At 42.8% G+C, this 24,629-nt stretch overlaps 3 protein-coding genes across 5 annotated transcripts in view; 2 read left to right on the top strand and 1 right to left on the bottom strand.

Annotated features, from left to right (window-relative positions):
- Nucleotides 1-2,046: 2,046 nt before the first annotated feature.
- Nucleotides 2,047-3,474, bottom strand: txndc17 (thioredoxin domain containing 17). Its single transcript, XM_086125388.1, has 4 exons — nt 3,198-3,474; nt 2,998-3,079; nt 2,369-2,444; nt 2,047-2,277 (listed from the first exon to the last, which is right to left on the bottom strand). The coding sequence occupies exons 1-4, from the start codon at nt 3,340-3,342 to the stop codon at nt 2,209-2,211; spliced, it is 372 nt and encodes a 123-aa protein (XP_085981514.1). The 5' UTR covers nt 3,343-3,474; the 3' UTR covers nt 2,047-2,208.
- Nucleotides 3,475-3,828: 354 nt separating this feature from the next.
- On the top strand, nt 3,829-21,047 carry kiaa0753 (KIAA0753 ortholog). 2 transcript variants are annotated; one of them, XM_086125946.1, is made up of 19 exons: nt 3,829-4,242; nt 4,779-5,081; nt 5,678-5,875; nt 5,952-6,158; nt 6,423-6,659; nt 6,745-6,807; nt 6,915-7,136; nt 7,213-7,390; nt 8,117-8,238; nt 8,315-8,445; nt 8,794-8,946; nt 10,215-10,310; nt 10,424-10,511; nt 12,318-12,389; nt 12,479-12,601; nt 12,679-12,754; nt 13,550-13,670; nt 16,456-16,677; nt 19,724-21,047. In XM_086125946.1, the coding sequence occupies exons 1-19, from the start codon at nt 4,135-4,137 to the stop codon at nt 19,881-19,883; spliced, it is 2,880 nt and encodes a 959-aa protein (XP_085982072.1). In that variant the 5' UTR covers nt 3,829-4,134; the 3' UTR covers nt 19,884-21,047. The 2 variants fall into 2 exon arrangements, with proteins under 2 accessions (XP_085982072.1, XP_085982073.1); XM_086125947.1 differs by having other exon boundaries at nt 10,215-10,304.
- A 3,213-nt stretch (nt 21,048-24,260) lies between these two features.
- pitpnm3 (PITPNM family member 3) overlaps nt 24,261-24,629 on the top strand; it is a 61,318-nt gene continuing 60,949 nt past the window's right edge. For both annotated transcript variants that reach the window (XM_086124803.1, XM_086124804.1), the window contains exon 1: nt 24,261-24,375. The gene's annotated coding sequence lies outside the window, so the exon portion shown is untranslated. The remainder of the gene's footprint in view (nt 24,376-24,629) is intronic.

The raw sequence follows: 24,629 nt of genomic DNA on the forward strand, positions 1-24,629 counted from the left end.
GGGGGTGCTGGAGCCTATCCCAGCTGTCTTCGGGCAGTAGGCGGGGGACACTCTGAACCAGTTGCCAGCCAATCGTAGGGCACACAAGAACGAAAAACCATCTGCGCTCACACTCACACCGAGGGACAATTTAGAGTGTTCCATTAACGTCCCAGGTACGTTTTTGGAATGAGAGAGGAAACCGGAGTACCCGGAGAAAACACCCGCAGGCATGGGGAGAACATGCAAACTCCACACCTCTTGAGTATGAGGTTGACGCGCTAACCAGTCGACCACATGGCCACCTTCTTCTTCTTCTTATTCTTATTATTATTAGTGGCCGATTTAACCACCATTGGCCTAAATGTCTAATAACTGGTCAGCAGGCACTCCAGCCTCTCCCAAATTCCTAAAACTGTGTTAAATTTATTGAACACCCTAGGTTTTCCATTTTATCGCAATATCTATCTCAGTATTGTTTCTACGAGTCTGAATTTGACATGAAAGGGCATTTGTTATATCCCTCACTATTATTTCACCATAAACCCAATCTCCGTTTAAACAATAATCCTGTCTGTTAATTTAATATCCTAATCCTGTCTCGAATTTGTCTAATTATGGAGCGCAGTGAGTCAGCCATTTCCCTTAGGAAGGAGTAGATTAATACAAATGTCGATAACATTCATAGTAACGATAGTCTTGATGTAGTTCAAAATTATATCCATATTTCATTTAACTAAGCATATAAAATATTATTTGAAATTATTTAGTCGCCTACACTTTATGCCATTTAATTACATGCATTTTATTTTAATTTTGGACTTTCGTGAGGCGTTCGTTACTCGTCAGAAAGATATTGTAATTACTATCGATGAGATTGGCGGTATCGCATAACACTTGACTGCACAGCTGCGGCTGCGCGGTTCTTCTCCACTCACAAGACTTCCGGTCACGTGACGGTCCATAATAAAACAACTTCACACGCAATACATGCTCTAAATAGTTTTGTTATAGTCTTTAAAAACATCCACTTACGTTATTTTCGTGTCACCAATGTCGTCTTTTTTTGCCGTAAACAACCACAAAATACAGTACTGTATACATTATATAGTTTTTATTGTTCAGGAGGTGAACGTACTCATAATCCGCGATGATACTTTGCCATCTAGTGGTCACAGAAGACACCTACACGTAGTAGGCCATTTGAAATTATCAATGACATAAATTAAATACATCTAGTTCTACTTTTTAAAATATAGAAATACTATGATATATCTCTGAGCTTATCCCAGCAATCTTCTGGGTACACCCTGAATTGGTTGCCAGCCAATCTCAGGGGACACATAGACAAAGAGCCATTCGCGCTCACAATCACACATATGGACGATTTAGAGCAGAGGTGTCAAACTCAGGTCCTGGAGGGCCGATGTCCTGCATGTTTTCCCAAATCTCCCTGTTGGAACACACCTGATTCAAATGATCAGGTTCAATGTCAGGCTTCCTCAGAGCTTGCTGATGATCTGATCATTTGAATCAGGAGTGTTGCAACAGGGAGACTTGGAAAACATGCAGGACAGCGGCCCTCCAGGACCTGAGTTTGACACCCCTGATTTAATCAACCAATCAACCTACTATGCAGGTTTTCGGACTGTGGGAGGAAACCGGAGCACGCGTAGAAAACGCACGCAGAACATGCAAACTCCACACGGCAAGGCCAAAGCCTGGAATCGAACCCCTGACGTTTGTACTGTGAGGCAGAATCGACCGACCATGCCACACATACATTTAAATAAATACATCCATAAATAAATGTATTCATAAGATTTCAACGTAGTGTTTAGTTATATATACTGTATGAATGAGAAATTATATTACATTTTAGTATTTAATCACATTGCTATACATACATTAATAATATTGATAAATTTAATGAAAGTGTTCTAGAGCGCTACTATCACGCTTAATTTGATTACTTTTCTCATCATTATTAACCTGTTGAAATACAGAATGATGTCCATTGATATGTTCTTAAATTGTAATTTTAATTTAAAGAAAGTGACCAATAGCTGCATCATCAGGCATGACTTTATTAAATGTTACTACAAGTTATTAACATGGATAATTATAATGTAATGCTTTTGCATTACATTGTCACTATATTGAGTGTGATTAACAAGTGTTTTATTGTGTTTCTTGATCCAACCAACAGTGGCCGAAGGCAGATGTCTCTCAGTCTTCAGTGAACATCATCCTCACTAGATCCTCTTTGAAGCATTCCTCCTCCACCAGTTTCTGAGGCTGAAAAATCACACAGAGACACACGAAACATGTGACTAAAGTACATGTGTGTGTGTGTGTGTGTGTGTGTGTGTTTGTGTGTGTTTCATACGGTGTTGTATCGCAGAAGAGTGGGCACCCCAGTCAGCTTGAGCGTTGTCTTGAACTCATTGCTTGAATCCTTCCAACTGCATTGAAAACAAGCAGCATAATAATCATATCCTGGGCTTGAAATCCGACTGAAAGCCTTAACTTTGGCTTGAAACCTTAATTTAAACACGTAAACTGTTCTAAAACCATAAGGCCGTCTTGAAGCCCTAATTTTAAACATTAATCCAAACATAAAATCTTAACTTGAATTTGAAACTGTATTTTCAAATCCTGATCTAGACTTGAAGCACTACTGTGACTTTGTCAACTTGGCTTAAAACGTTTGTATTAACCTTCTTACCTGTGTTTGTAAAACTTTGAATCCCTCACCCAGATTTGATACCCTAATTTGACACCCTCCTTCTGTAACTTTAACACTGACTTGCTGAATGTGGAAAAAAAACCCCACATACATCTCTTTTATTCTCGTCATTTATATTTGTTGGCTGTAAGAAGAGGTCAACAAGGTCATTTTCTATTCTTGAGAATATGGCCATTTATTTGAGACTGAAGCTTGTTGCACATTTGCACATCAGAGCGCCTCATATTTAGGAAAATTGTACGGAGAAGAAAAAAAACAGATATACTGACTAGTTCCTTTCGCCAACTTGACAGTAGATGAAGACCGAGCCCTGGGGGAGTGATCTCATTGCTCCCTTTATAATCGGCTCAGCTGCAGGCAAAAATTGGGGAACCGTTATGAACATAGGAAACACAAAGTATTCAAAGAGGGACCTTTGGAGCAACATCATTGTAAAAGTATTATTCCAGGTTGCGACATAAACATTTACCTCTGACACAGTCTGGACACCAGCTATTTCCTTTCTCGTCTTTGTCGCCAGAGAAGTAAGCAAAAATATCTTTGCCCGGCCTGTCTGCCACAGCCTTGCAGAATTCACTATAGCCACGCACGTTCACTTGTTCGTACTGGGCCATGGTTCGGTTCGGCGAAAACACTAGCTTGGAGATGAGTTAAGATAGAACTGGATCCTACGGTTTGTGCTGCCAGCTGACATAGCATTTCCTAAGACAGGAACATTTTATGTCAAGTTACAAAAAAGGCCACAGGAGCACTTCCGGAGTAGAGACGCGTACCTCATTGTTTTGTTCGTGTTGTTGTTGGTAACAACGTCATTATCGTTTTCAAATATCAATTACAATTTGAATAGAAGGTAATTCATACGTTATGTGGCTACGTAAACCCATTCATTAAATGTTTTGTAAAAGCGACTCTTATAATTTATAAGCTCTTTGTTTTACAGCTGAGATCACTTTGCTCAGAGCTGTGGAAATAGAGCTATTTCCGGGGAAGAATGCATTATTGTTGTAAAACGCGTATGTTATGTACTGCTGTCAGTGGTCCTGCAATAACAATTCCGTAAAAGTTACACCAGTACTATTTTATCTCTTTCGCTTTCCGTACTTCGTACTTCCCGTCAACGACGATTCGTTGTCATGGCGGTACAGGGTTTTTTTTGTTTTGTTTTAATCACGGAGTAGTTTGAACAACTTTAAATATGGATTTTTAAACCATTACTCAAGCACAGAAACTATACATATCAAGGTTTCATCAAAGCATCGGCATTTGGTTTTTATTAATTATTGGACGTTTCCGTCGGGATACATCAATACCAAAAAATGCGATGTTTGCGATTTTTATGCTAATTTGACCCGACATGGCGGTCCTTCCCGCTGTTATGAATTCATTTTTAAACTATAATCGCCGCGATGATTTCCACTGGACAGCAAACTAATGGTAGGGAATGGGTTGTTTTGGCTTCAAACCGAAACACCCACAACGGTGGCTATTTAACCACTGCAACATCCCAAACCAAGGTAAACGATGATTTCTTATCCTCATTGTCCTGTTGTCAGTCCAGTCTTTCCCAATTTTTCTTAAGCCAAGGCATTTCAGCACATTAGAAAAATGTCTCTCAGAATATATACATACTGAAATAGTAATGATCTCGATTGACTCACTGTGTGATTGCCTTGTCTCATTCTTTTGTATCAATGGCAACATAGGTTAATTGTTTTTGCTATCTAATTGAATATAATCTGCTTGCTGTGCCTGTCACTATTCTTCTTTGGCATAAATGGATGATCCTATAAATAACTTTTAGACCATAATTCGTAGTAGCACACCCGATGAGCTGTCACAAAAGTTTACTTATTCAAATGGTTAATTGAAGCTTACTGTCACAATAATTATAGTGACCAGTCACCAGGCCTGGTAACATTTTCAGAAACACGCAGATAACTGAAGATGCACTTGGGTGTTAAATTTCACATGTGATGGGTAAGGAAGGCACACTATTAGTTTACAAAAATTTAAATGTAAAATTTTCCATGCTATGTCCCTTTTTACTCAGCTGCTGTTCAATGAAGCAGTGGCCGCCAACTTCAGGAACCGCGCCACAGCTGTGGGTCCTCCGGCCGCCATAGTCATTGAGAAGCTACTCCCGCTACCGCCAGGTGAGCGGCAGAAGGACGTGGACAGCAGTGTTAAAAGCTCGCTCGGCTTTAGCAGTCTCTCCGAGGAAAAGCTGCAAGCTGCGGTAGACCTAGCCAAGAGGGATCTGAGGCGGAGACGTTTCCAAGCCATGTGCAGGCCGTCTGCAGACTCTTTGGGAGATGCTTCCGTGGTGGACATTTGCAATAGTACGCTGCCTCAGGTAATCAATGTGAATAAACAGTGTACAGTGAATCCCCACCTACTTGTGGTTTGCTATTCCAAAATTCATCTATTTGTGTTTTTCTTTTCTGGGGAACCCATCCTTAGCTCGTTGATGAGAAAACTTTCCCATTTTTTGGTTTCTGTGATCTTTCTGTTGTGCCTCATGATGCCACAAGATGGTATCAATGTCCTGGCAAAAAAGAAAGTAGTAATTGTGACAAGCTGTATGTTGGGGAGGTGCTGTGTTTAGCCTGTGTTGTTCAGAAGTTATGGAGAGTTTATGGTGCATTTTTTTCAAAGTCAAGTGCACCATTTATTTTAAAGTGTACTGTGTAAAATGAGTTAGAAATAAACTGTTTGGGGATACGATTTGGTATATTTATTTTTTAAACTATTAATACAGTTAAACCTCAACTTATGAGTCTTCAAAGTTCCAAGCCATTGCTTGGTTGATTTTTGTTTTGTTTGGTTTTATGTTTGCGAGCAAATATTCGAGTCACTTAGCGAGCTTCAGATATGTGCCTCAAGAGTGAACTGCGGAAAAAAAGTCGCAAGATTTGCCTTGACTTGGTAATTTCTTCTTTCCCATGGAAGATGACAACCAAACTGAGTCTGAAAGAGAGACTGACGAGACCTGGATCCAAACAGCCCGCTTCAAAGAGGCATCCCGCCCATTCCAAGCAAAAAGGCCATCCAGCCACCTCAACAAGGCCGGTAGTAGGTGCAGACCAGCACAATCTCTTAAGGCAGGAGGTCCGCAAGCTTCAGAATGAACTTGAAAGTCTAAAAAAGGTACTTGATACCTGCATTTATTTTGGTTTATCCATTCTATTGTGTGTTAAGTCCCATATGACCTCTTTCTTTGCAGGGCCTGGATCCAGAGGTAAACTTACTTGGAGCCAGACAACAACAGGTCATGGCCAAGAAGCCCCCCATGACATCCAGGGTCCACATTCATCAGCCCCCCTCGACAGGACATATGATTCTCAGGACAGCAGATTTCCCAGACCAGGAGGATCTCCTGAGACAGGAGATATTGAGGCTGCAAAAGAACTCTGAGAGTGCATTAATACTGGTATTTACTATATTGTTACTTTTTTTTATCAAGAGAGTAAAACCCCCCCAAAAAAGTCACATTCTTGTGCCAAGTACTTGTCATGTCATGAATGGAATCACTCCTCTCAGACACTATTAACTGTTGGGATACATCAATACCAATTTATTTTAGACCAAATATGTGTCTAAGTAGCATTTCATTACTCACTGATACCAAGTACCGGTACTGATGCACGCTAATGCCATTACATCTTGTAATTGGGATCATGGTGTGTTTTTGAAGCCACCAGGGTCAGTGGGCCAGCAGGATCTCTTAGGCCAAGAGATGCACAAGCTTCACGCCGAGCTAGAAAACTTCATCCAGCAAGTGGAGAAACTGTCTATCAGAGACATTTTATGTGTTAAAAATGAGCACAATGTGGCGGAAGATCTGGAACCCAGTGAGCAGGAGAAGCTGGAGGTACGCTGGCAGAAGCAGTCCGAGCGCTCGTCACGGATCATCTATGCTCTCCACCAGCAGGTACTTCAGTTTGGCTATTCATAAACTCAAAAAGATAATTTTGGGTCCCTAGAATAACATTTATATTTGATTTATTTTCCTTCAGATCAAAGCGACACAACAGTACATTGAGAAGCTTCACAACCAGGGCATGTGGGTTGATAAGAAGGTTTGTTTCAAGAGTACCAGTAATATAACTAGAACTATAAGCATCAGGTATGAAAATGGTCAACATCAACCTCTGTGATGTTTATACTGTTGTTTTTAATCACACAGTCTACAGCCATCCAGCGTCTTGCAGGTGCCCATCGTGGCACCCTGAAAGCTTTGCAGGTGGTCAACTGCCAACTTGCCGAACAGCGTCACAGCAAACTGCCACCTCATTGTGCAGAACTGAGCCGGCTCATTTGCCAGCTCTCCCTGTGCTCGGCCAGGATACAAGTGGAGCCGGGCTCGCCCATGCCAGAGATGTCTCGTGAAATCCTGCTTAAATTAGAGGTGAAGGAAACATGAACGTAAAAATTATGTTGTCACATCACAGGCAGGTGCACTTGACGATTATGTCTCCCATTAGATTTTGGACTATGCCATCAGCAAACACGAATTACAGCAAGCCTTGCAAGATCCAGCTTGTCCTTCACAGAAGAAGCCGTCCACTTATCCCAGGATGTTGCCCGCCATCAAAGCACCTAGGGGAAGTGGTGTGGCTCACGGACCCCCGAAAGCCAGCAATCCACTGAGAAGTAGCCATGGTGAGAGCTCATTGAACTTGTGCAGCTGGGTGCCAAAATTGAAGGAATATAAAGATGTTTAAATTCAATAAATTCGATAAAATAAGAAATAAATATTAAAATGTAAAATAATCATTGACTCTATTCAGTGTTTATTATCATGAATTTTCAAATGTACTGGTTAACAATTATGTTATGGTCAAGTTTGTAATTATTTAGTGGAATTTCTGTTCATTTTATGAGGTTTTAAAAATATAATAGATTTTGGATTTATGTAATTGTGTTTAATTCAATAGTGTTTCTGGGCATTTTGTCATTGATTAAAAAATATCTTTAAGTGCATTTGTACAAATTAAAAACGTAAAAAAACTTTTTTATTTTTTAATTGATCTGTCGTATATTTTTTTCCCCGGGAACATTTTTGTTTCGTGATGTGCCATGAGATTTTACTAATGTGAAATGCGCACTTTGTCTCAATAAGGTTGGGAAATTGGTTTAAATGCCCAAGGCGCTGAAGTCAAACATGATGCCGACATGTATGCAAGGTTTAAATTTTGAGGCATCTTTTTCCAGACTGTTTAGGTTGAACTCCAAATTCAATCTTTTGGCATGGGATTGTTTTTTTTGTTTTTTTAAAGTTTCAATTGTTGCTATCCCTAACTATACTTTCAAAGGTACTCCTGCCCCAAATTAATATACATGTAGGTACTCCGCTTATTTATTGTCAACCATTTGTTATGTTGGCAGTTCGGAGAATGGCGATGCAGAAGCGGCGTGGACTGGACAAGCCGATTGGCCTGCAGGGGGCACCGCAACAGTTCAAGAGAAACTCCCCTGGCAAAAAAAATGCCCAGGCTCCAAAAGTGAAGGTGTTTATTGGAATTGTAAATGTCACAATTATCCCAGGCTGACACGCAGCATATGAAATGGTTTATGTCCTGTTAGGGCAATTTTGGGAAGGAGGACGCACATTTCAAAGAGCCCACAGTTTCCTCTCGCCTCCGAGTCAATGAGTTTCCTAACAGGGAGCCGTCAGTGCCGTGGATACCGGCGTCGTCTTCTCTCTCGCCGCCACGGTGAGCCTCTTTGCTGTCTATTCCTGTAATATGTGATGATTATGGAATCTGTGTAGTGTTGAAGTTATACTTACACTCTCAGGGTGTTGTTGAACTGCTCTAAAAGGCATTTTATATCCTTTTGGCTAGACTCACTGGACACTTTATTAGGGACGCCAAGACATAATGAATGGTTGCAAACAGGCTTTATATTAAAAAAAAGTAGCCTTACTTCTATTAGCGAATTTATGTTATTGTATTTTTTTAACTACAGAGGAGAGTATTTTATCTTGCAAAAATGTCTTTTAGCGAATGTCGATGTTTAAAATGAAGCCCATCAGAATGAAAGATTGTAATGGACCTCCACAGTTCCCGTCACAAGACGACATCCGAGCCAAGATGCCTCTCATCTCCGGCCAAGCTGTTGTCCTCCTCGAGTCCCGAGAAAGCCCATGTGGGATTCAGTGAAGCGGCTCACCCAAGCTCAGAAAAGAAGCGACAAGCCCAGAATGAAGCACTCGGGTAACATAAATTTTAGCCTTCTTTCATGCTTAACAGAAACCGTATTTCTGTATTAAATATTTATACAGATTTGAGTTGGGGTTTTTGTTGCAGCAATAGTTGGCACAAGAGAACAAATATGGAACGAAGTCCCTCATTTGTCTTCTCAATGTTATTTCCAAGTCCTGTGTCAGATTGGATTTACCCGCAGCCGCAGGCATCACTCACCAATCACTTAGTTTTTTGCCATCCGCAATAAATTAATCAAATCGCTCGCTCAATTCTAAATCGAGATCGTATGTCTTTGTGGGAGATTAATTCACTGCCTGTTTTTCTGCTCCGCATACGTTTATTTAATCAAAACATCATTACCACAATTGGACCTCCCAAAGAATCAGAAGCCTATGAAAATATTTAATAAATGTGCAGTAATTAAAATTGTGCATTTAAACAGTCAAGTACAAAGAGAAGCTAACACCTATAAGTCAATATAAAACTAAATACATCTGAAAGACAGAAGGGGAACATGTTTTCAGCGTGGTGAAAATGCCCAAATTATTACCTTTATCTCTGATTGTGCTACATGCTAATTATGTCACCATCTGCTTGTTCAAATTAATTATTGTTGGTTGATTATCATACAACTAATTGTATTGCTCATGTTGTACTAGGGCTGTGGTTGTTATCATGACACTTTCTGTGGTGACATCACAAAAAAGCTGTAGAGGTGAAATTGCTAAATAAATCAAAAATACAGCGAAACTATCGCACCCTTTGAAAACAGGAGGGAAAAAATGCAGCAAAAACGTGATCCACATTTTCACTTTGGTCATTAAGCTATATACATTTCACTCTGTCAAATTAACATGCTTGTGTGTAATTGATGGTCTAATTAATTGCATTGGTCACTCTTGATATAGTGGTACATTCGCCTGACTGGGATGCGGGCAGCGTGGGTTCAGTTCCATCTCAGTGACGGTGTGAATGTGAGTGTGAATAGTTGTCCATTTCTATATGTGCTCTGCACCTGGCTGACGGCCAGTCCAGGGTTTATTCCGCCTTGCGCCCAAAGCCAACCATGATAGGCTCCAGGACCCTGTGACCCTGAACAGGATCAGTGATATTGGAAATGGATGGATGGATGAATGAATTAACTGCACTGCTCATGTTGTACAAGCCCTTTCCGATAACACATTTCTTGTTCTCTGGCTATGGTCACACTTCTCCTTATGTCTTCACTGGTTCTCTTATGACAAAATACTGAACACACAACATTTTGTTCACCACAGAGCCGCATGTTTGGACAAGTACACCGCGCAACGACTAAAGGACCTTAACCAGCTGACACGATTGGAGGCCGAACGCATTGAACGACTGAGGTACAGGTAAAGGCAGCGGGCAGATGCATGCAGATCTGGCCTGATTGCGACCTCAGAGGAAGAGACCACATGCTCACAACTGGATACAAATGAAACTAATCAACTGTTTTGATATACAGGGCCGAGGTTGTCTCGCCGACTCAGTGGGCTGAAAGGGCTGAGCAGCAGGTGCGAGAGAGAATCGGACCACTTCTAGATGAGCCCAAGGTGAGCGCGATATCACACTGTATATCTCGTGTAGACATTATTTTTCATCTTTTTCACAGTTTAACATAGTTCCCAGGGACCTCAGTTATTAACTTCTAATTGGGTGCTGAGCAGTGACGGCAGCCTGGACTTTTAAATCAGCGGAGAAGTGGTGGCAGCATGAGTTCGATCCCCGAGTTGGGTGGACGTTGCAATAGTCAAAATGCCCCCTGCGACAGCCCGTCAACAGAAAACGTTTTCAGGGGCATTGCAACAGTCCATTCATCTATTGTTCCTTCACGCGCCACTGCACCCGCTACTGCCCAGCATCATCTCTATGTCTCTCCATGGCTCTAAAGCAAGAAAAACATGTAGGCCAGCCAACTAGTTGCCTTGGAGCACCGCACATTTCCATGGTCATTTCACTCTTGATACATCTGAACGTGAGTGTGGAAAAGTGCGTGTGCCCCATTTTTATGCGTATGCACTTTTTGTGTATGAGGTCCCAGGTGTCTTTATAAAACACACCTGGGAAATGTGTTCGTCACAATACCCCAAAGATAATGATATGGAGATATTTTTCTGTGTATTTCTTCCCCTGGTGACATTCATTTTTGGGGTAGAGCTGTCTCATGGAATGAGATAGCTCTTATCCGAACCCTGCTTACTGCTGGGCCAATAGCAAGCCCAGCTTTCGTTTGATTGACCACCATTGAGCTGGATCCTTCCTGCTAGTAATTGGCCATCTCAAGCGACGGATGTTCACAGCGCCCAGCTTCTTGCTTTGTACTAGCAGAGCCTGACAATGCAAGCAAGCAGGACAATGATAGCGTTTTTCTAGCACATGGGGACACAAAAGCCCCCATCCACCCTTTCTTTTCGACAAGCCGAGGTCATGTCATGGAAACGTTCGAGTGGTTGTTATGCACATTAGCCCCACTGTTATCTAACTGTTTAATAAACCAGCAGCGTTACTTGGTTGTCTAATTTCACACTTCATGGGTGGACAGTCCCTCCTGAGACACAACTGTTTTGCAAACAAAACCTTAAAAAAATAAAATCTTCTTTCTTACATCCCCTTTTACTCATATTAAACTCTAAGTGTGCATATCTAGATTCAAGGCCTTGGCGGCAAAGTCAATCTTGATTTGTCAGCTGCCTTTGTTTACTTTCATGCGTGAATAAATTAGCTGAGTGATTGCAGAGCGAAAGTCTCACTCAGGTTCTTCTGGAACAAAAACTAAACAACAAAAACGCTCAACACAAAATATTTGAAAGGTGGTAAAGAGTGTCACCATTTCTCAACCGATTGAAATGCATTTAAAAAACAAAATGTGAATCGGGTTGTGTTATTTTGCCCCCACATAATTAACAGTACAATCACTGGACTTTTTCACCCCCCAAAGGTCAAATACATGTCCCTGTTGCGTCTCTTCTGTTACCATTAGGCCTTCATAAGGCAATTAAATTGTGGGACTCGATGATTCAGACACACATGCATATGGTACATAACAGCATTTGTATTGCTTGGTAAAAATGATGCTAGAATATAGGGTTTTCCCACTTGAACATCAAAGACAAGATCGTGTTGACAAATAACAGTGACATGCGAATCTCAAAGGATCTTCAAGTGCATTCAGGACTCCTCGGAAGTGGGTCTGATCTCATCGCCCGTTTCGGTTCACTGTTCCTCAGGGGACATATTTGGTGTTATCTTTGGCTTGCTATGATGCATTATTCAACGATGCGGCATATCTCAGTGTGTGTTTTGTGCTTTTGTAACAGCGTTTGAAGTGCCAATTATCTTCATTTGTGTGTTTACCTCAGCATCTCGGAGAGTCCTGGAGCAGGAGCGACTTGCCGCTGAGGAATAAGCTGTCAGAGCAGGCTGCAATGAGGGTGAACCATAAAGGCTATTCTTAGCTGGGCAATTAAACAAGCCTCAGATGCACTTAAATTCAATTCCCTTAATTGTTCACTTCTCTCAGGTGGCCGAGCGAGGCGAGGAGGCGGGCGGGGTCCTTCCGGAAGATCACTTAGAGGACGCAGCGCTGCGGGTTCTGCAAGCCCCCACCCTCGAGGGAATGCTGCAGCGCATGGAGGAGATACAGGTAAAGGTCGCCGTGGAAACGCCCTACCGCTTGCGGCGGGGAGGCTCGACGTCTTTACCGAATTTATTTCGGAGCAGAGGGACCATGAGCAAGTGAGGAGACGAATCGCCTCGATCGCCTACTCAGATGCTCTTCAATGGGAGCAGCCAGCAGGTACTCATCATCTAGTCATGCACAAGCATTTTAAACGCTCTATTAACTGCGCTTAGGCAATTAGGGCGAGCTCAACCTGGGCCATGTGTCGGTCTACTCGACACATAAACTCATCTTGGTTTGAGTGTTCTTCTGCATGCTCAAGATCGGTACACTCCCCCTCCTCTGGCATCATTGGAAAAAGTGGGCCAGAAACAATCAACGGAGTGATAAATTTCACACTTGTCGCACACATGCACATGCGCACATTCACATGCAACTGTGTCATATGATTAATGCGATTACTTTTCTCACCACTTATTCATAATAACCACCACTTGCATGACAGCAATAAACAGAATGACTCAAAATATTCCACATAGTTGAAAAAAAATAGCCCACGGCATAGTCACACATTTACTGATGACACTGAGCACATTGTGATTGGTCCTCCTGTCAGATACTCATGAGAACCATCAGCTTGCCCATAAGACATAAACATAACCTCTTGAAATAAACTACAGTCAAAAAAACCTCCATGGCAAGATCGGTCACAAGCGCAAGTGGAATGAATGTGTCGTGTGAATAATGCGATTGCTTCCCTCAGCAGTTATTGAGGATAACCGCCACTTTGCATACTGGAAATAAACAGAACAGTTTGGAAATAATTCATGGAGAATGGCCTAGTGTGAGGATGCCCTTAAGTTTCCCTCACATGTCCTCTAGGTAGAGAACGTGTTACGGTGGTAACCCAATCCAATTATTTCTTCACACTCACCTCCTCCGCCACCTTCGACCTCTTGCTGTTCTTCCCAGGCTCTCAGGTCGAGGTTCCAGGCTCGAGGCCAAGCTCTCCACAACCAATTAGAATGACCAAGCGAATGCCAAGCCAGCCTGCGGCCGCTGATATTGTTCTGGGTGAACCCGTAGAAACAGGGTGGGTTTGTATGTCCTTTTATCCTTTTCTGTATTCTGCTGTCAGTGGTCTCTTCTTTTTATCCATTTCAATGATACAGCCGTTTTAGCAACCAAGAAGATGTACATGCATGATGAGCACAGATGCTACAAGCGGTTACTTTTGAGGACAAAAATGGGCTTTTTGTAGTGTAGATTGTAGCTTGAGGGACAAATGCGTGTGCAAATGACAACAGGAGACCATTGGCTATTTTCCATAATTAGGCCTCGAGACTGGATGAAATGTTTTTTTTTTCCTTCAGCACTCTGCTTTGTTCCTGGTGAAGTGTCAAAGTAAGTGCTTTCCCAGGAGGAGGCCTCCCTCCTTCAGGGCTTGAAAGTGCGCTTATTATACTCGCAAATCCTGCCCTGTTTTACGTGTGTGCTAGTAAAAATTTCGTCTGGTCGCACAGGGTGACTGCATGTTTTGATGCTCCCACCAGCACATACAGTAAAGGTGGTCCACCTCTGCATCTGCCTGTCAGATTGCACACACAGAAGGTGCAACGCCTGTCAAGTTAAATCCTTCCTGTATAGATCAAGTAAATACATATCGAAGTCGAGGTGTGTCCTTTGCCACCTAACTTAACTAGCACTATGTGCGTTATAAAGGACAGTCGGAATTGAACCCTGCACCTCTGCACTGTTAGGTCGACGGGCCGACAAAGTCGACCACTGGGACGCCCCACACAGCTTCATAGTATGTGATACAGTATTTAATCCCTGGCGGCCCCGGCGGTCGACTGGTTAGCGCGTCGGCCTCACAGTACAGAGGTGCAGGGTTCGATTCTGGCTCCAGACTTCCTGTGTGGAGTTTGCATGTTCTCCCCGTGCCTGCGTGGGTTTTCTCCGGGTACTTCAGTTTCCTTCCATATTCCAAAAACATGCCTGCCAGATTAATGGGACACTCTAAATTGTCCCTGGGTGTGAGTGTGAGCGCGGATGGTTGGACGTCTATGTGTGCCCTGCGATTGGCTGGCAAACCAGTTCAGGGTGTACCCCGGCTACTGCCTGTAGACGGCTGCGATAGGCTCCAGCACACCCGGCGATCCTTGTGAGGAGAAAGCGGATCTGAAAATGGATGGATGTTCTGTTTTTTTTATATACCACTTAGCACTCCTAAGTGCTGTTACATTAGCATCATTCTCAAGTCTTACCAGAAGGACTGACTAAAATAGATGACACTTGTATTGACTGGAGAACAGGAGCAGAGGTGCTCTCAAGTCACGCAATGTGTACGAAGCAACTTGGTTCCTCCCAAGTGCAGTGCGTGCCCGGCTCCTTCCAAGGCAAATACGTTGAACATGGGGGAGTCATTAGGGGCGAGATAAATGCAGAAAGTGTTTAGTTGTTGACTTTGACAGGCTGCAAGTTGCTGCTATTTAAGCCTTCGCCTGTCTACTTCAGTGTTCAAATATGACGACCTAGATTAGACATTTGGCATATCCAGTTTCCATTCTTCAGGACATGTCAGAATGCTTCCTTCCTCAAGAGGAAGGAATCGGACTGTATAAGTCAAAGCCCCTGTATTCCTTCTGTCCGGTGTGTACAGTCGGTCCTCTTTTTTGCAAGGAGCGACCTAGAACAATGACTCCACATGGCCACTGATAGAATCATGAGAGATTTCATGGTGCAAGATAAGATTTATGTATCCATGGTGAAGAGTCGAGACGCAGACCCCGGTCAGGCCGCCACCCCGGCTGGCCCTAGGCATCTTCCATCATAACCAATAGAAAGATGAAAGACACACTCAGTAATCTTCCAAACCTTTCATGCATTCTTTCTTTCTTTTATTTTAATCCCCTCGCCTCTCTTGTTTGACGGGCTGCAGTTCCAGAAAATGTGCTCTCCACTCCCAACACAATTACTTCAGGACATCATTGATTGCCCAGCATTAAAGTGTTTGTCAATGTCAAAGACTGCTGAAATAATCACACCTATTTTTTTTCTTTTTTTACCTCCGCATTGATTTTTTTTCAACTCTTCCAAAGCTCAGCAGTCCATCTGTGAGCTATCCCATCTTGAAGCTATCTTTGTCTTAGTTCTAGCTCCATCTTCCTTTATTGACACATCCTTGAATCAACATTGAGACTCCACTCGTGAGTGTCTATCATGAAAAATATGATTCAAAACTTGTGGAGATTGTTTTTATATGCCTGTCAAGCACCAAAAGATGTCTTTCTAGCGTATTCTTGAGAGAAGAAATTGCATTGAGTATGCATCTACTCAGGGATGGCTCCAGGATATTTTTCTAGGTGGGCCCAAGCCCCGGTGTTGCGCATCATGCATCAACTCTTAACCCCCCTCCCCTTTCTTAAATGGAAAGACAACCAGCAAAAAAAAAACCCTGTGAATATTGGGGGCGGAGAATTGATGTGATGAAGCAAATTTGAGGATGTTTTGGGCCACAAATCAGTTCTTTAGGAGCACAAGTGGTTCTTGACAAAGGCGTGTGTGTCGGAACTGTCGCAACACTAAATATAGCTCAGAGAGCACAAGAAGCAGGCCGATCCGTCCAAGTAGGGAGGATTAGAAAGCGCTCAGCTGTGCTCAGCTGAGCCCTCTGCAAACCGTCGCTTTACAAATTCATTACCGTAACTTCAGACAACACCACCCCTGAGTAAATTGACCTAGCTCGCACTGTCTAAAGCTGGGGGGGAGGGGCATAGCCCTTGAGCAAAAAAGTTTGCCCACTTCCTGTGGAAAAATTCAGGGTGAAGAAAGGCCATCATCACACACAAGCATCTTTTTGTTTCGTCTCACTACAGAGTCGTCTCCGAGAGCAGCCTCATGGAGGAGGCATCCCAGGAAGACGGCCTTCCGATATTCCCCGGTCCAAAGGAGGGTGGCGCGGTGAGGACGGTCATCAGCGTGCCTGGCAGCATGCTGAGAAGCATTCGACACTACCGTGAAGACTTTGACTCATATCTACGGCGTGCGGCTAATGAGGGCGGCACTGGCGACGTCAACTTCTGGTCCATCGCAGACAGGTAACAAGACTCGCAAATGCTTTGTTATGTCTTTGTAGTAAGCTTCTGGCTGCAAACCTCAGAAATTGGCTCATAAGAAGTCATATGTAGTGAGCACATTTCGGCAGGCATCCATTTTTGCTCAACATGAATCGACTTTGATCAGAGAACAGCAATGAGGTCCACTGGTCCCTCGTCCAGCGTAAATGCTCCCTGGCTCATGCCAGATGATGGCGCCTGTACCTGGTGGTGTGGTCAGGTACATCAGAGTGGGCTAGCATGCAGCCCAGTCTGATGTAAACCTGGGGTGGCCAACCAGTCAGAGACTAAGAGACATTTTTTTCCCTGTAACTGCAAAGAGCCACATCATACACATGGGTACACATAAACATCACCCCATCCCTTCCTCACACACACGCACGCACGCACACACACACACACACACACACACACACACACACACACACACACACACAGACCTCTGGTCAGCCACATTTATTGTAAATGTCACACACCGACATGATAATGACAGGAATTGACTCCTACAGTACGAAGACCACAGGCCAATGAATACTGTGTGCACGGTCTCACACACACAAATGCTGTTCAACCAAGTCCACAAACAAAAATAAAATTTTCTCTTACTATGCATGTTGCTTAGCGCCTTTAGTGCAGGGACTTCTGGCATTCCTTCTCTTGAACAATCCTCTTCAAATCTGGCTTGAAGCAGGCACTGTCTGGATGCGAGTTGCAGCGGTTCCTTAGTCCTAGGGTCAGCTTGCCACATAGGGCAGGGGCCGCCAAAGTTATTCGACCAGGGAACAGTCCGCTGGCTCCCGGTCGATCGCGATCGACGTATTGGGCACCCCTGCCTTAAAATCAGAGGTCATTTGCTGATTAGCTTAGCGCTTAGCGCCATTGTTTGCGCATGAGCGGTGACCTAATGGTCAGAATTCATTTGTCATCTGACTGGTTGCCCTGTATGTCAACCAAATAACGGGATTTATGATAGACTGACATCGTAAATTCTGCTATACTTAGCGCCGTTCTTTGAATGGCAGCGCCACCACCGAGGCATTTTCACCGCTTGTCATGTGAAAGCCCGAGAGCCCCATTGAACCAGCCAAACCGCCGCGGGTTGGCCACCCCTAATGTAAACGGTTTCGAATGGTCTGATGTGACACTTGGGTGCCCCCCACCTTCCTTAAACGTGCCTGGAGTTGAGTGGCATTCATCATCCGATTTCTCAGGGCATTGTTCACGATGTAGCAATCATCAGCATGGGATGTGACCAAAGGACGTCCACTTCGACATCTTTCTGTGACTCTTCCCATTTCTCAGTATCTCTGTTGTAATGTGCTGATGATACTCTGTGACAGTCTAAGCACAGTGGCCACTTCTGTCTGAGAACGACCTGTTTGAAGCATCACAATGGCAAGGTACTGTTGATCCATTGTGAGGAGTCGTCTTGGTCTCAAGATGTCAAAACGCGAACAACATGGTGAGGATGGTTGTTTCAACACTATCTCGAATTGAAACAGGACATTCCTTGGTCGATTCAAGGATCAAATGCCTGTTGTGAATTTTGCTGTTAAGCTCCTCGTTACGGAACAGCATCTTGTGCAAAAAGTACTGAGACATTTAACAGTTGGACATGTGCATTTAAAAGCTGAGAGAAGGTCACATTAAGTTCACCTGTTACGACTTGAATGCATTTTAGTCTCGTCCTGAAATTTCACCCGAAAGCCGAAACTGAATGCCAAACCTTTTGGGAGTAGTGTATCATGCTTAATATTTGTCTGGTTTGTGTGTTATTGTTTCCTTCTTTATCGTCACTGCCCACCATTAATGCTTGTGAAGTTATTCACATGGTGTTTGGAAATAGCCAGTCCCAAAAATGGGATGTCGACATGAAATGGGGATTTGCACACTTGCCCTGCAGTATAAATCCAACCTGTGACACATATTTGCATATTTTCTTTCAGACCCTCCTTCTCTGTGCTTAGCGAAAACCCTGTGTGTGGTTATCCCAGTTAGACTTGTACTAAACTGCACTGCCGAATGTGTATGTTGATGACATGGCATTGTCAGTCCCAAAGCAGATGAAGCAGATTTTGATAGTTCACTCTCGCGCTCTTTCACCCACTCTTGCATTTACATGTCCTCAAAGATTCCTCATATGGTTTTATAGTCAATTTGCGTTGGAGCGCAAACAGACCAATGAATCAATTTTATGCGTCCCCCCACTAATGTTTGGAAAGACACATCTGTGCCCCGCGTTGCGCTTAATTTGCAGAAACACTTCAACACTGTCAGTACGTCACATCTGCCTGCGGCTCAGCCGCACAAAACACTTGTTTACTTGCTTATTTATTTGACTTTATGAATATTCAAAAGCACTCACCTCGGCGCGGCGCTCAGGCAAACAAGAATCTGGAAGCTCATTTTAGGCGTGCTATTTTACATACATGCAGCTTGCGGGCATATCAATTTTCGATTCGTCTTACATAATTATGATGAAACCAAAATTAATTAATTGTAAAACTTTCAATCATTAATGCAGGGCTCTAAAACTCTTCTGAAAAGGACATCAAATCTTTTACAGAGAGAACATAAAATTAAAAACTGAGATAATGTGGTTGCCCAAGTGTGCACATCCTCTTATTAGGGGGTATGTGGCAGTGATCAAAATTAATCAGTCGCATTCAAATTCATGGGAAATGTGAGTCAGCACACGCCCGCCATCATTTAAATTGTCCCTGATTAACCCCAAAGAAAGTTTGGCTGATGAGTTAGATATTTCCTGGCATTTTTTCATCACACCTTAGAGCACAAGCCAAGGTCTGCAGCGATTCCACAGCATCAGAGAGACCTCGTTGCTCAAGGATATCAGTCACGGGAAAGCGACAATAGTTTCCAAGGAATTTAATTACCATACTACATACAGCAGTGACATTATCAAGACCTGGATGTCACTCCAAAATTTACAAAAAGACAAAAACTGGTCAAGGCAGTTGCCAAGAGGTGCGTGTGTCTCTATGTCATCGTCTCCTTTGTCGTGCTGCAGCCTGGCAGACGAGTTGTTGTGGGATGCGGCTGGTGACGTGGCGGCTGAATTCCAGGACGTGATGGAGGAGTGCGCCGAGGCCGTTTTCACCGCCGAGTTCCTGCAACTGATCCACTCGCCTCGCGTCGCTTCCTCTTCCTCCTCCTTGGTCAACCACTAGGTGCTCGCAGCTCACGGGATTGTCTTTTTAATTTATTTTGTACAGGAGGGAATTGAATTAGTTGGGAGTATGCGTGTCTGTGTTATTTTTAAAAAAAGATAAACTAAAGCTCCAACAAGGAAGATTGCCGCACTGCCTTTGATCTGAGGGCTGCTTCTCTTCCTACACCATCGGTTATGTGAGATTGTATTCCACCGGGAAAATTAGTTTAGATAAGCTTGGAGAGACCATTACTACATTATGGTGGAGGGATTATAAGATTACTGGATCTCCCGCGCGGATTACTCACACATTCTATTTCCGTCCGGGAATAATGGTAGTGTGTGATTGCATGTCAAATGACTTTTGCCACTTTCTCCACCGGTGTCAGGGATGGACAGCTTAATTGATGAAGGGGGCCACAATTTTTCATCAGTGCTACTGGGGGTCACATCGGACCACGTACTTCCTAAACAGATATATGACAAATGCCATTTTACATATGAACAAAATACATGCAGTTGTGTCTACTTTTTATTAAAACAATGTACATCAGAGTATCTTGACATATTTCATTTTTCATAATACAGGTACATTTCTCAAAGCATTTATAAAGATGTAGCTTTCAAGATTTGAACAATGAAAAACTAACTACATACTGATTTTTTAAATTTTTTTATTCAGTGCAAAGTGCTCGTGTCCATAAAATTTACCATTCAGACCCAATATATATATATATATATATATATATATATATATATATAGATAGATACTGTATATATATATAGATACAGATAGATTTTTTTTTTTTTTTTTTTTTACAAAAAAAACTCATTTTAAGTATCATTATTATTCAAGTGGAAATTACTATGTCTTGCAAGTAATTTCCAAATCCACAAAAAAATGATTCGGCCCACTCACATAGTGTACTGGCTGTATAAGAACCAGTGGAAGCGCAGCTAAGCCACACCTGCCATCTAGTGGTGAATTGTGATATTACAACTTCAAACTATAAAGTGGAACCTTGCTATTCACAGAGAATCGGGACAGAGCTGGTTTGCGAATAGCGAATATCTGTGTACAGTCCCCTCCAAAGTTATTGGAATAACAAGGTCAGTTCATTTCTTCTTGTTGGAAACTGAAAACATTTGGCGTTTCAGATTAAAGGATGAATATGAAACAAAAGTTCAGAGTTTCAGCTTTTATTTCTTTGTATTTACATCTAGGTCAACACCTCAGCACAGTGCATCTTTATGAAGCCGCCCAATTTTCAAGCGAGCAATCAAATGGAACAGACATTATTACATTACAGTGAATAGCATTTAATATTTATCCAATAACTGCATCGAGCCTGTGATTAATTGACTTTACCAGACTGTTGCATTCTTCATTTGAAATGCTTTTCCAGGCCTGTACTGCAGCCTCTTTCGGTTTTTGTTTGTTTCTGGCGGATTCTCCCTTCAATGTCTTCTTCTATTGTAATTGCAATATGTTCTATGGCAAAGGTGTCAGACTCAATTTTGTCATGGGCCACATAGTAGTGACCGTTTCCTTTGGAGGGCCGTTAGGACTGTGAAAACATATAAAGTAGTCAAGAATAATGGCTCATTCAACAATTGTTTAAGTTAGTGTAATGAAGGGTTTGTAAGAAAATGCTAAGAAAATCTCACCCATTTATTACATATGAGAAGTTGAATTATTTTGTACAGATTTTAGCAATCAGTGTAAAATTTGACATATTTGATTTGCTTTTGTGGGCCACAAAAAATGATCTGGCGGGCCAGATCTGGCCCCCGGGCCTTGAGTTTGACACCTGTATTCTATTGGGTTAAAGGGTCTGTATCATGCAAAATCAACTTTGTGGAACTTTTAGCTGTTTTAAAATGCTAAATCATTATTAATTACAGCCCAAAAGTGGTTTTCTTCCTCCGCTGACCAATTCCTGCCCATTCCTGCTCTCTAAGCATCAGCGCCACCCAATTCAAGAAAATGATTGGGCCCTCAATGTTCCATTAATTAGATTGAGGAACCATTCCCATACCACTCCTGCAGACGAAACACACGGCCACTTTCCCTGGCTGGAGCTCCGCTGCTCTGAACTTTTTCGCATGCATGCCCAATGAAGGCGCACTCCGAGTGGTCTCCCCTCCCCGGCTAGAGCGCCACTCTTTCAAAAATTTGCTAAGTAAACACACGCCCACTCTCTCCGAGCAGACAGCAAGACAAGTGTATCCGGGAAAGAGCTGTTTGTTTGTGATCGGCATTTCTCAGAGGACTGCCTGGTGAACCTTGGCCCATACAAAAGTGGATTGGCCGAGAGATTCAACCTTTAAAATGGGTGCAATGTTTGTTTTGTTGTATAAAAGTAAACTTAGTGATTACACACATTACCATGTGCATGTGGATAGTACATCAATGCTTTATAAAGATTGCCACTGCACTCTGGATCGAGAACTTAAGGCTCAAACAATATGTTCTTTTATGCTTAATTCTATTTCCTGTTTCATTGGTGATGTGCTTCGCAGACATCAAATGTCATGAAAGGGAATTCAAATTCTTTTGCATTCTCAGATCATCCCTCCGTCTATCTCGCAATTAACTGGTTCAAATTTGCGAGCAATTGGAAAAATGGTCTCAGTGGAGTTCATGAAAGTACCAAGTGTATTTTCCCCCGACTGAACGGGTTCAATACATTGCATTTCCTCAAAAAAAGAAAATTGTCTGTGCGTGTGTGCGTGTGTATAAAGCTGCAAGGCGAGTCAAGCGTCCATGCCTGAAATAAAAAAAAAAAGGTGTATAAACATATCTGTCAATCCATCTATCTATAAATGTAGTAACCATTGTGTTGTAAAAGGCAAAAGCCTTAAATATTATGCAGTGCGAGTCAAGCGGAGATGCCTGTAAACCCTTTAAAAAAGTTCTGTGTGCTTTTAATGTTTGAATAAATTATTTGCTCATGAATACTTCATGTCTCTCTCCGCATTGAAGAAAAGCGGCGGCGGTCTATTAGAACGCCGAGTATGTGGAGACAATACATCTCAGATAGATTTATTTCAATTAGCCCTCTTTGGCACTAGGGTCCATGAACAGACTTTTTCACCGATACGATATGTATCAATATAAGAACTAATAATTTGACACAAAGCGAAAAATCACTTTTTTGAAGAATACAATTCGATCCATCCATCCATTTTCTGATCCGCTGCATCCTCACACGGGTCGCGGGGCATGCTGGAGCCCATCCCAGCTGTCTTCGGGCAGTAGGCGGGGGACACAGGGAGGCCGGAGCTGGAATTGAACCCGGTACCTCTGCACTGTCAGGTCGACGGGCTAACCACTGGTCCACCGGGCCGCCACAATTCGATACAAGAAAGACAATTTAAAACATGATATTTTGAGACATAACAATGGCTTTTCTGTCAATAAACCTACACTAGTTGAAGGTAATTCATCCGTCCATCCATTCTCTACCACTTATTGGGGGTTGGGTCGGGGGGGCAACAGGTTTCGCAGGGAAGCCGAGATAAATACACACACCGACAGAGAGAGAGAGAGAGATTACCTTTAATTAGTGGAATTCAGAGTCGTCTATTTTCTAGTACTGTATATGTGGGTCAAATTTGGACAAATCATCTCTGAATGAGACATGAAAGTGGCCATAATTACTTGAAAATAGTTTTATGTAATTTCCCAGCTCGAGGTTGTAAATACGTTAGGTTGTAATGGAGTGTTTCTTTTTTCACACTGTTTTTTCCATGGCTTCTCCATCCTGGTGTGCTGATGAGGTGAGACGGGTCATAAAAAAAGGTGACATAGGTTCACTTTGAGGTGTACCGGTGGGGGTATTGAGGGTTTGGACTCTTATTTTACAGCCCATGTGGGTCAAAAGCGGCAGCAGCCATAAAGCGTCGTGTCAGATTAGTGCGGATCACTGCTGGATTTCAGGCCAGTCATCTGCTCCATTACTATCCCCCCCACACACCCCTAGAAAACGCAAGAGACAAACAACGGACTTAATGCTGGTGTTATTTTAAGCATTGTCTACTCTGTGATCACAACAGTGGACTGCGAACTCAGAAACGGTTTTGTTGAATATCCATCAGTCACTACAGTGGACAGCAATAAGTCTTCATATCAAAGTTGCACATTCGTCACGACAGTGGACAGGTATCCAAAAGCTTTTTTTCTTCTATATGTAACTGTCACTCCAAGAAAAAAAAAACCGAATTAAAAAAATAAAACAGTTTTCGCCTATAGGCATCAATTGATATTAGAGATGTTCATTGGCTGCTTGGATCTGGGATCTTGTTCTTTCGGTCATGACCCACAGCTCGTGACCATTGGTGAGAGCTTCACCTTTCGGCTCAACTCCTTCACCACGACAGATCGACAGCAGACGCTGCACCGAACCGACTGCCGATCTCCCGCTCCATCCTACCCCGACTCGTGAACAAGACCCCAAGATACTTCAAGTCCTCTACTTGGACCAGGAGCTCATCCTTCAAAATCACAGGTGTCAAACTCCGGTCCTCACGGGCCGCCCACCTGCATGTTTTCCATCTCTCCCTGTTGCACACACCTGATTCAAATGAACAGGATCGATATCAGGCCTTTGAACAAAGAGTTGTTTTGTTATCAAGACTCGAGGGTACAGAGATAAACAGCTTGAGAATAGCCGGCCCGTGTAGTGACTGAGGCACACGCATCGTCTCCAATGTTGCATGATCTTGATGAACGCGCGTGATAGGCTGCACTTGATTGACGTAA

This window comes from Hippocampus guttulatus, chromosome 12 (genome assembly GCF_054856545.1).
Source record: "Hippocampus guttulatus isolate MCC_2025c chromosome 12, RoL_Hgut_1.0, whole genome shotgun sequence".
In the NCBI taxonomy this organism is placed as follows: Eukaryota; Metazoa; Chordata; class Actinopteri; order Syngnathiformes; family Syngnathidae; genus Hippocampus; species Hippocampus guttulatus.

What these genes read in the sequence shown, in the direction of transcription:
- kiaa0753 (XM_086125946.1), top strand. Translation starts at nt 4,135, where the DNA reads ATGATTTCCACTGGACAGCAAACTAATGGTAGGGAATGGGTTGTTTTG. An exon ending in TCTATGCTCTCCACCAGCAG is followed by an intron (nt 6,660 to 6,744) that starts GTACTTCAGTTT and finishes ATTTTCCTTCAG; the next exon opens with ATCAAAGCGACACAACAGTA. An exon ending in TCAATGGGAGCAGCCAGCAG is followed by an intron (nt 12,755 to 13,549) that starts GTACTCATCATC and finishes TGTTCTTCCCAG; the next exon opens with GCTCTCAGGTCGAGGTTCCA.
- txndc17 (XM_086125388.1), bottom strand. Translation starts at nt 3,342, where the DNA reads ATGGCCCAGTACGAACAAGTGAACGTGCGTGGCTATAGTGAATTCTGC. An exon ending in GTGTCCAGACTGTGTCAGAG is followed by an intron (nt 3,080 to 3,197) that starts GTAAATGTTTAT and finishes TTTTGCCTGCAG; the next exon opens with CTGAGCCGATTATAAAGGGA. An exon ending in CTCTTCTGCGATACAACACC is followed by an intron (nt 2,278 to 2,368) that starts GTATGAAACACA and finishes GTGATTTTTCAG; the next exon opens with CCTCAGAAACTGGTGGAGGA.